The sequence below is a fragment of the Zalophus californianus genome, chromosome 17, assembly GCF_009762305.2.
Source record: "Zalophus californianus isolate mZalCal1 chromosome 17, mZalCal1.pri.v2, whole genome shotgun sequence".
Lineage (NCBI taxonomy): Eukaryota > Metazoa > Chordata > Mammalia > Carnivora > Otariidae > Zalophus > Zalophus californianus.
The window spans coordinates 26,310,714-26,321,684 of NC_045611.1; the positions used below are offsets into that span (position 1 = coordinate 26,310,714).

The window sequence follows — 10,971 nt, forward strand, 5'->3', positions numbered from 1 at the left end:
AGGTGAGGGGCACCTGGCTTTCCGCACCTGATGTCAGAGCTGTGATGTCACTCCAGATGCTGTGCCCCAGTTTGTCCCACGTGGCAGGAACCTGAGGTCTCAGCAGAGTCCCCCAAGGGCACATCTCAGAGAGATCTGGGTTGTGTGGAGAAGCCAGAGAAGGAACTGGAACCTTCCAGAAGAAGAGACCCCAGGACACTGAGGAGAAGCTCGGGGACATCAGCCCTCCAACTGCCATTTGCTGACCGCCTGCCGGACACTGCACTCAACATTCACGCATGCTCTCACAGCTCGCTGAAGAATACAACCAGCTAGGCACCATGATGGTCCCACTTTACAGATGGTAAAAGTGTAGAGCAGCTCAAAGACTGGCCCAAAGCCAGGCGGTCTGAACACACAGGGATGACTCAGGGCTCAGGACTCAGGTCTGAAGCTGAGCACCACCTCTTCCCAGCTGTATGGAGAAGGGACTGACCTCACCAGGAAAATGGGCATAATAACAAACAGGGAGAATGTGAAAACGATCAACAGAGAAATAGGAATTCAGCAAACAGGTTTAATGAAACAATTCCCTAATGCTGACATGGGGGGCAGGGAGTTAAGGTCTCTAAGAAATTATCCTGGAGATGCATGGGATGGGTGGGCTATGTGCACCTGCACCTGGTCTCAGTCGACAATTATGGAGCACTTGCTGTATGCCACCACAGTAAACGGGGCACCATGCTGGCCTTGACCTGCTCATCATCCAACGGGAGAGATGGGTCAAAATCTCACAGGTGCCTGTGAGCAGGGATAAGGTAGGGTAGGGACAGATCCAAACTTCCTAGCGGCCAACCAGCCAGGGGAGGCGGGAGGTTCTCCATTACAGGAACAGCCAGGATCAAGGAACCAAAAGGAAGATGAAGCCCAAGAGGTGCCCACCAGGGCCAGGCCCCTCACCTGTGCTACCTCAGCGAGCCTCAGGCCGACTCTCAGAGGGAGGGGTCAACAGTTCCATCTCTAAGATGAGAAAACTGAAGTCAGAGAGGTTAAGCAAGCTGTCTGAAATCACACAGCTGGCCAGCAATGGGGTTGGGATTTGAACCCTCGTCTGTGGGACAAAGAAGAGGACGGGAAAGAGCTGGCGGGGGGTATGGCCGCAAAGACCACAAGACAGAGACTGAAGGGATGCGCTGGCTCCCAAGGCCTGATGAGAGGTGCAAGGGGGGGCCTGTGAGCCACGACAGTGTCCGAGGGGATCCTGTTCCAGCTGGCTGGCCAGGGTGGGGTGGGGGTGGGGCTTAAAGAGTCTGCCAGAATGGGGCAAGCCTGGCTGATGAGGGAGGAGGGGCCCTAACCCCAGTACTCAGGAGATAACCGCAACATTGTGCTGGGGACCCCAAAGCTGGACGCCCACGGCAGCCCCCACACATGCCTCTTGAGAGCATTCTTCCTCCAAGCCCTTTCCGGGACCAAAGAGGAGAAGGGGAGGATCCAGAAGTTCTGCCTCCCATGTAGGGCTCTAAACACCCATGGGCTTGTAAAAACTTCCCTCAAGGGCATAAATGAGTGCAGTGGCCTGTGTTGTGCCCTCTGAAGTCCTGTGGGCGGGCCTGCCTCAAGTGAGCTCTACAAGGAAAAGCTGGCCAGGGAGGGGAGGGTGGGCCAGCCCCCCTCCCCGCCCCCGTTCCAGCTAGGGAGACTCAGATGTGGCCCCGCTGACTACCTGGGCAGATTTTCCTTGTTTGTGAGCCTGTCACGAGCCCCAGGTGAGTTAGCTCTCACTCACAGCCTGAAACCTCAGCAGACCTCGTTCCTCCCAGCTCAGGGCCCTCCGGCCCCCGCATCACTCCCAGGGCCTGTGTATCAGCAGGTCCCTCCCTCCGCAGCCTGGAATGCCACCTCTCTCTCCAGTAATAGAAATTCTTTTAGGGTCCAGTTCAAACACAGCCATGCGCTCAAATCTCTCTGCTCCCCTCCAGCGCCCTGACTCTGACTTCAACCTGTTTCCTGAGTGCACCCCACACTGCTGCCCCCTTCCCTGTAACAGGGTTCCCGTGCTCCGTTCTCTGGCACCAGACAGTTTCAGTCCTGGAGGTTAAGAACCAAAGACTTCCAGGTGCCAGAGGACAGGTACAGGACTCCGCGTTTCCACCCAGTACACACTGATTGAGCACCTCCCACGTCCAGGCCCTGGGACTGGGGGCCCGCGGTGCAGGATGTTTCCCTTTCTAGCCACCTTCCTCCTGCCTGAGTCTCTCCACGACCTCACGCCTGAGAGAGCTCTCCCACCTTCCAGATGCCAGCTCCCCTGTCCCTGCTCTCTTTCCTGCCTCCACTTCTGGGCATACCCAATGTCCTCTGTTGATCTCCAGCCACAGCAACCCGGAGGTGGTTTCCAGCGGGGCCCCAAGGCTGAGGGTCCCCTGTCAGCTTGGTCCCATCTGGTTTCCCACTTCCCAGACCACCTGGCCTCTACTCCCAGAAAGAAACTTCTCTTGCCAGGGAGAGGCGCTCAGATTGTCGCGGGGAGCAGGAAGAGGCCTTTGGCAGGGGTCCTGGTGGGAGCCCAGAAAGCTCCTCTATAGGGGACACTGACTAGAGGGCAGGGGCTCTGAGCTCCCTTTCGGTGACCTGACTAGAGCCCGGCTAGTCGGAGACCCCAAGGGGGCCGCTCCCCTGACCCGCGGAGCACAGCCCCACGTCCTCTCCCGCGGCCGGACTCCGCACCGGAACCGACAACACACAAGCTCGGAATCAGCCGGCATCCGCACCGCGTCCTCCGGCTCGAACCCGAGCCGCCCCAAACACAGGCTGGCGCGCGGGGCTCCCGCTCCAACTCGGAAAGTAGCGGGCGGCGAGGGCCGCGCCCCGGGGCGGCCGCGGGGCAGGGCCCGCGGTACCTGTCAGCAGTTCGATCTTGTGTCCCAGCACCTTCATTTCCGCGCTGCGGCGTCGGGGAGCGCGCTCGGCCCGGCCGGGAGAGGAGCGCGGGAGGCGAGGAGCCTAGCGGCAGGAGAGCCAAGAGCCAGGCAGGCGGAGCTGCCGGGAGCCAGGAATGCTCCCCCCCGCTTCCAAAACGGGTTAAAAAAAATCCACCAATTGCACGACCGCGCACCCCTAAAAGGCGCGCGCCGCCACCTGGTCGGGGTGAGAGCTCCGGGAGGCGGAGGGAGCGCGCGGGGTGGGTGAGGGTGACACTCCCGGCGGCGCCGGGCGGGCAGCCCCCCCGGCGCCTGTCGCCCTAACAAAGAAGCCGTGCCGCCCGCGCTTCCCCCCACCGCGACACCCGGGGGTCCCCGAGTCTGGCTGGGAAGGAGGGAGGGGGCGCCGCCCTCGTAAGCAAAACGTGGCCCGAGCGAGGGGGCGCGCGGCAAGCGAGCGTCGGGGCCCGCGGGGAGGCGGCGCCGGGTGGGGGGCTGGCCGCAGCCGCCGCGGCAGGGAGAGAGGGAGACAGGGGAAGGGCCGAGGGCGCCGCCGACTCACCGAGGGTGATGTGAGCGAGACAGACGCGCAGGCGGGGAGCCGGGTCTCGGCGTCCCGGCCGCCAACGCGCGGGTGCAGGTGCGCGCAGCTGGGAGCCCCTCGCCGCGCCGCCGCGGCCGGGGGCGGGGGCCGGGCTGGGGGCGGTGCGCCGCGCGGGGCGTGCCCACGTGGGTGTGGCGGGCGTGGGCGCGCGGCTGGCCGCCTGGGCCCCGCGGGGTGGCGGCGCCCCAGGCCGTCCCGGGCGCTCGGCTTCCGCCTCCTGCCGCGGCGGGAGCGCCCGGCGGGCGAGCCGAGCGGAGACCCCGGGCGGAGCCGTACGCTTCTCTCCTTCCGCGGGCGTCCGGGGGAAGGGGCCCCGCCGCTTGGTCTCGGCGGGGTGCGGTCGAAGGCTCCCAGCCCGCCCCTCCTGTCCCCCTGCGGTCGCGCGGCGTCGGGCTCCCGGGGTGGGGGAGACCTCTGCGTCCGTCTTTGTTTAGGTTCCCAAGGGGAACCCCGGCCAGCGGGTGGGGACAGCAGCCTCCTCCGTCGGCCCCACCCGCCGCCGCCTGGGAGTCGAGGGGGAAAAGGCCCGGGGGCTCGGAAAGAACCTGGTGCTCAGGGGCCCTGGAGCCTTGTCCAGTATTCAGAACCCCAGGGGTTCCTTGGAGGAACTCGTGGGGAGTGGTGGTCTCCAGGTAAAGGTGTTCAGGGCCCCCAAGTGTCCCGCTCAGAGTGTCAGGGTCCCTGCTCTCCTCAAGGAGGGGAACTGGCCCAGCCTTGTCTCCCTCAGGCTCACTCTGGTCTGGCCCAGTGACGTTGCTCTCATCTGTCACCCCAAATGAGGCAGCGCTAAAGTCCCTAGATGGAGTCCAACTGTAGGGAGAATGGAAATCTGATGACCTGAAAGAATTTTCTTGGGCAAAGACAGCTCAGAACAGTGCTTGTGGAGACCGCGGTTCTGCTGAGGCCCTGCCAGTGACCTTGGTCAGGGATCTGCCTCTCCCGGAATTCAGCCTATTCTGTGCAGAGCGGAGGAGTTGGACCAGTCACCCTGGAGGTCCAGGATGACATTGGGTGGGAGGTCAAGAAGATCCTGCAGCATCTCCTCCCCTTTGTCTGGGCTGGCTTGTGGTTAGGTCCTGGCTTTCCCTCAGCTCCAGGCTGTGTTGGGATCTGCCATGGCATTGAATTAACTGACTCACCCGTCTTGAAGAGGCTGGTAAGATTTAGCTGCCTGCGATGGGGTGCATGCTCCTGCTTGGGATACAGTATATAAACCACATAGAAGGCAACAAGCTTGGGTTCTTACAGCCCTGGGGCTCACCTTGGGGGAAATCCCTGCCTCTCACTTTCCACTTTTGTAAAGGGGATAGGGGAGGTCGGTGGTGACAGAGTGAACCTGTGTGTCCAAAACATCCAGGAGACTGTAGTTCTATATAAGTCTGGAGCCAGTCCTTGAAAGCACAGGCTGGGTCTTTAATTTCCTGGCTGTGTAATGTCCAGCAAGTTACTCATCCTCTCTGAGCCTTCATGCCATATTCTGAAATTGGGGTGATGAATCCTCAGAGGGTTCTTGTAAGAATTAAATGATGGATCGTAAAGAAAATGCTTAGTGTGGGGTCTGACACGTGGTTTAATTGTTCACTGAATAGTTGCTATTATTGATGATTAAATTGTTATGATTGTCTTAGAGATTCAGGCTTCCCTGAGTTCTGCCCTTTTCAATAAATTCAGACCTAGTCATGAAACAAAACTAATTGTGGATATTCTATTAACATAACTCATGCAACAGCCTGTTCTGAATTCCTTGGGGGGAACACAGGCCCCAGGAGGGTCTTAAGGCTGCCTAACAAAAGCTTTGGCACCATGACATGTCTGTCTGTGTGTAGAATGGCATCTACCGTGGCCTTGAACTGATACACACAATCCACGAGGCTCAGGTAATTCACAACCCCAAATGAGCATTCAGGTGGGTCAGGTTGCAGGTCTGAACCCTTAAAAGTGGACACTTAATAGATGGTGAAGAAATGTAATTGTAAGAACCCTCACTCCCCACCCCCGGGGAGGGGTGCTGTTATACCAAGCACAGGTGCTTAGCTTGGGGAACCAGCAGGTGGAGGGGGCCCTGGCCCCTTCTGGAGGAGATGGTGCTCAGTCATGCCAGGAAAGGAGGAGTCCCTGCTGAGTCAGCAGAAGGGCCAGCTCTCAGTCCCTTCTGCTCTCGGGCTCTCTCCATCTTTAACACCCCACGCAGGGGGCAATGTTGTTTGAGGACGGGCCGGATGGCAGGGCTTTGAACAGAGGATAGCAGAGCCTGGCAGAGGGCCAAGCTGGTGGCTGGGACCGGGGGGCCTTTTAAGACGCATCCCCCAGCCTTGCTCCTAATTACCTGAAAGGTGCTGCCTAAGTCACTGCCTTTGCTGGACTTGCCCTTTGCCATCTGTAAAAAAGGCAGGAGACTGGTCTGCACCTCCGCTGGAGGCGAGACACAGCCTTTCTGAAGATCCCTCCGAGCCTTCGAAACCCCATCTAGAAATTCCAGCAAATGCAGCAGTCTGGGCAGTTGCAGCAAACAGAGCCTGACGCTGGCTAGCTGAAGCAGAAAAACGCTTTGTTAAAAGGGGGACAGGCAGCTCTGGCCATCTCAGGAGTCAGGCCCAACACCGCAGCATTGGTCTGGTGTCAGAGCACCACTGCCATCCGCAGCCACAGCCGCTGCAGCCGGGGCCGCCCGTGGGCAAGGACACTGGGTGCTCCGTCCAGCGGGACCATGGCTGCCTCTGAAGCCTCAGGTTGTGCTGCTGCTGCTGCTGTGTCCTCACCAGAATGGGTTCCGCGTGGCCTTGGCTTCCTCGTGCCACTCGTTTCTAAATCATGGTCAAGCATGGGCATGTCTGACCAGAGGTGCCCAGAGCAGGTCATCTGCCAAAGCTGCAAGGGAGGCTGGGAAAAGACGCTCTCCGATCCTCTAGGAGGGGGTGGGCTCTGCCTTGTAGGAAGGACAACTCCGATGCTGGTGGCCGAAAGTGTGACAGTGCCCACTTCCGACCACAGTGGACTTGTGAGGCCACCGTGAGGCTGGCGTGCAGGGAACACACCAGGCCCAGTCGCCGAGATTCATAGCGCGCTGCAAATCTACAGTGTCCACTGGTGGTGCTCCTCCATACTTCAAGTCTTTGATTTTTCAGCAGGTGAAAGACAAAAGGACCTTGAAAGCGGTATGGCTTGCTGCCCTTCCAGATGCAGAGGCAGCTCCAGTCCTGTTGCCAGGAGGACAGGTGACTGGGTTTTTCCATTGTGGTGATGAATTGGGCTGAGTCACCATTCCTCTCCAGTCCCCTCGTGACCATGACTGGAGCAAGTAAAAAGTAAAAACTAGCAATTGGGGTCGGAGGTGCAGATGAGACTGGGGCAATGGAAGCTCGCTCTCTTAGTGGGGAGGGGAAGGCAGGAACCGCCCCCACTCCCCACTACTGACTGTGAGTCAAAGGCCCTCAGGGGGAGAAAAGTGGATCTTTTCTCTTCTTTTATAGGACTGGTTGAGTGCCAAGCTCTGTGCTATGGAGTGCATTGGAGAACCTGAGCTGACCAGGGCATTGACCTTGCTAAGGTTTATGCACTGACGGAGGAAACCGGCTTCAAGTCCCATAATCTAGGTGCTAGGCCGACTCTGCTGAAATTTGTGATTGAGGTTAGCATGCAGTACAGTGGGGGCCTGCAGGGGTCAGCAAGGGCTTCCGGGAGGAAGAGGCATCTGAGACTGCAGAGAGGTGGAAAGACAGCAGATGGAGATGGGCAAAGGATGATGGGGGAGGTACCATCCATCCATCATCCATTGGGTCAGCCAGGTCTCTGCAAAGCTCAGGGAGGCTCAGAGCTAAACCCAAGGCAGCCCTGCCCCTGCCAGGAGCTCCTGAATGGAGGTGGAGAACGCGGGGTGTGTGTGAGCAGAAGGTAAAGAAGCTGGAACAAGGAAGTGGGCGAGAGTAAGCGTCTGGCCTCAACCTGGCTCTGGAATTTCACCAGGCACCAGATTACCTGCTCCCTGCTCCTGGGCCACCCTGGAACGCTCACTGGCGGTGTTGCCGCCCGCTTTCTCCCATGCATGCAAAGACTCTCTCCTGCAGGGCTAGCCCTTGCTCTCTGGGTAACTCCAGACACCCTGTCACCTCCTCCCCTGCCCCAGAGGCAGCAGAACCCCTTCCTGCCGGAAGTTTTACCAGACACACGGAGCCGGAGTTTGTGCGGAGTCAAGACAAGGGGTGGATCTGGCAATATTTTTTAAAACTTCTAATAGTCATATATATTTGATACAGAAAACTTGTAAGATGCAGAGGGAAAAATAAAAATCTCTCATAATTCCATTGTCTAAAGATAGTGTTAACATGTTAACGCCTTGGGGGTTATATCCTTGAGCAGTTTGTGTGTGTGTGTGTGTGTTTTCCCCCATAGAATCATACTGCATATTATTTTTGCTGCTCTTTTTTTTCCATGACAGTATATCATGAACATTTACCCTGATAAAAGTTATTCTTCTACAATGTAATCACAATAGCTGCACTGTATTTTACCAGGGGAGGGGGTGCTTCATTATCTTCTTGGCCAATCTCAATAGCTGGGCATTCAGGATGTTTCCAAGTTTTCATTATTGGAAACAATGTTGCAAGCAGTCCTCCCAAAGACAGCTTTGCCCACATCTCTTGGATGACCTCCTAAGGCCACTATGCCCCCTCGTTTTGCCTGGCTACTTGGTCTCTGACTTCTGCCAATGCTAGCCCATCTACCCTCAGAAGGGGGCCAATGCATGCTTAAAAGCCTTGATTGTCTTCACAGCTATGCAGGTTCTTGGGGGAATTCAGGGGAAGGAGTGAACTGGTTACCAGCCCCCTCACCTTCCTGATTGTGTCCGTATCATTTTAAAGCCTGAGGTTTTGATCTTATACTTGTAAGATGTTCCCATTGGGGAACGCTGAGTGAAGAGTACACAGGACCTTTTCTTTTGCAACTTCCTGTACTTTTTTGCAACTTCCTATAAATCTATAATCATTTCAAATAGCAAGTTAAAAAAAAAAAAACTGAGGGGCGCCTGGGTGGCTCAGTTGGTTAAGCAACTGCCTTTGGCTCAGGTCATGATCCCGGGGTCCTGGGATCGAGCCCCGCATCGGGCTCCCCACTCAGCTGGAAGCCTGCTTCTCCCTCTCCCACTCCCCCTGCTTGTGTTCCCTCTCATGCTCTCTCTCTCTGTCAATTAAGTAAATAAAATCTTAAAAAAAAAAAAAAAACTGCGGCAGGCCTGGGGGTAAACTATTTGGCCCCAATCTCAGGAACCCTTGGGCTCAGTGATTTGCAAGGAGAACTCACAGAATTCAGAAAAACCATCACCCCTCTCAGTTACCACTTATTTTAATGAAAGGATATGGAGCCACATGAGTGGAGAGAAAAGCGTCCAAGAGCCCCCAGGAGCCCCCAGGCGCGAGCTAACGGTTGCACCTCCCACCCCCGGCCAGTAGGGTCACACGAGACAGGATTACTTCCGGTGCCAAGTGCAAGAACGCATGCAGAGTACCAGCCAGGCAGGCTCACCCGAGCCTTCGTGTCCAGAGTTTTTATCGGACGTTGGTCACATAAGAACGCAGCACCAGTGTGCCTGACCTTAGCCGCTCAGTCTCCAGGTCCCAAGAGGGCCACTGATACAGCATGGCCTGGGGCCTTCAGCATTCCCAAACAAGACTTCTCCGTAAGTCATACTGTTAATGTCACCCAGCTGGGCAAATCAATACAGTGTGGCCCAGGGCCCCAGACACACAGAAGCTGCTAATAGGCGGGATTTTCCGGAGGCTCAGAGGTTATCTGTCTCCCAGGAAGCGGTCAAGGGCCAGCCAGTCCTTTCTTTGGAACGTGCAGCATCCGAGCAACCCAGGCCTGCTGAGTTAAACCCTTACTGCGCAGATGCCGATCATTTATTCTGCCGTAGGTATACACGAACTGCCCTCTAGTAGCAACATGATTTCATAAAAGAAAGGAAGTTTAACCCCAAGAAGGTAGGCTGGATATCATGATGTGTTACAGGTCAGTGGTCCCCAAGAGAAAACAGTTGGCCCAATTTTGCTAGCTTTGAGGATGAGTAATGGGCCAGGAGCCATTGCCATGTAGCAGGAACCCACCACGTGCGTTTTTTCCTTTCGGTCCATCCAGCTTTGTCCCCAGGTAAGGAACAGATGAGCTGAGAGGCTCCCTCTGTCTCCCGCACTAGCTCGAAATCAGATGTCCCTGCTCTTGGGAAAGGCCAGGCTCTGCTAAGGGTGGGAGGGCAAGGTCTGGCACTCTCCCTTACGTGTCCAAGCCAGTGCAACCTTTTTGCTCTTGGGGCTTGCTGCTCTTGCAACTTCTTCTGGGAAAGAGAGGAGTGTGTTCTTTTTAACAAATGCCCCAGCCCCTGCCCTGGCCTTCACCTCAGGCTCTGGCCGCCCTTAGTCAAATCTAGGGTAGGCTAGCTATTCTTCGAAGGCTCCGCCTCATCCCGTCTTCCTCTGTCCCGCTTCCGTGCCTGGGGCTGAGCCATCAAAGCCTAGGCTGCTGGCCTGTGCGGCCCTCCTGACAGGGAGTCAGACAGCCCTGGGTTCCCCCATCTACTACCTGCATGACCGTAGGCAAGTTTCCTCCTCTCTCACATGGGTCTACTGATAAAGCTGTGAGGAGTGAAGTTGATCACTGAAGGGGCCCCAGCCCAGGGCCTGGCATCTTGTCGGGCCCACTGGTTAGTGGCTCTTAGAATGATGGATTTTGTGGCTCCAGGCCACAAAGTATGGGGCCAGTGAGGATCCTTGTGATGAGTAAAGTAGGTACAGTGACATATCCAGCCACCTTGGAGCTGGATGCTAAGAATCCAGGGGATCTCTGTGGCTTCTGGACCTCTGGGGAGGGAGCCCAACTCCTATACCTACATAGCAGGAAGGGACCTGGTGTGGTATCAGTGTCTCATGAGGACTGAGGGTCCTGTTCACCACAGGGCCTTTGCACATGCATTCTCTCTGCCTGGGGACCCTTCCTTTCACTTCCTACACTTCCCCTGGCTAATCTTGCTTATTCCTGGGGTGTCAATTTGAGTCTCACCTGACTCCCTGATTCCCTGACTCCCCTCCTCTGTGTGCCCATCATACCGTGCTTAATAATAATATACCAGTATTAATGGTCTACCATGCATATGCTATCTCATTTCATTCTCCTAACATTTGAAGAGACAGTTGCCACTTTATTTTTCTGAGATCAGACAACACCCAGCGTGTTCAGGGTGGTACGGCCATTGACTATTTTTCTGATTTTAGAGAGGAAGAAACAGGTATAGAGACGTGAAGTAAAGGGCTTGACCACCCTCCCTTAACCCCGGACAGCAGTGTCTGCGTGCGGGTCCCTCTTTGCCCTGCACTATGAACTTCCTGAAGGCAGGGACTGTGTCTCATTGGCTGTTCAGCTTTAGCATCCAGAGCTGGGTCTCTTACTCGGATGGAAGTCCTCCGCCAATATTGG

The 10,971-nt window shown here is 56.6% G+C and overlaps 1 protein-coding gene across 2 annotated transcripts in view; it reads right to left on the reverse strand.

Moving 5' to 3' along the window:
• The window catches only part of NDRG4 (NDRG family member 4), a 40,027-nt gene extending 36,436 nt beyond the window's left edge, over window positions 1–3,591 (reverse strand). The window contains exon 1 of one of the 2 annotated variants that reach the window (XM_027618779.2): window positions 3,466–3,591. Coding sequence is in view for 1 of the 2 variants with exons in the window: in XM_027618778.2 (XP_027474579.1) it covers window positions 2,883–2,919 (37 nt within the window). In the remaining variant the exon portion in view is untranslated. Of the gene's footprint in view, window positions 1–2,882; window positions 3,043–3,465 lie in introns of those variants that run through there. The other variant, XM_027618778.2, reaches the window with a different exon arrangement.
• Between the last annotated feature and the right edge of the window lie 7,380 nt (window positions 3,592–10,971).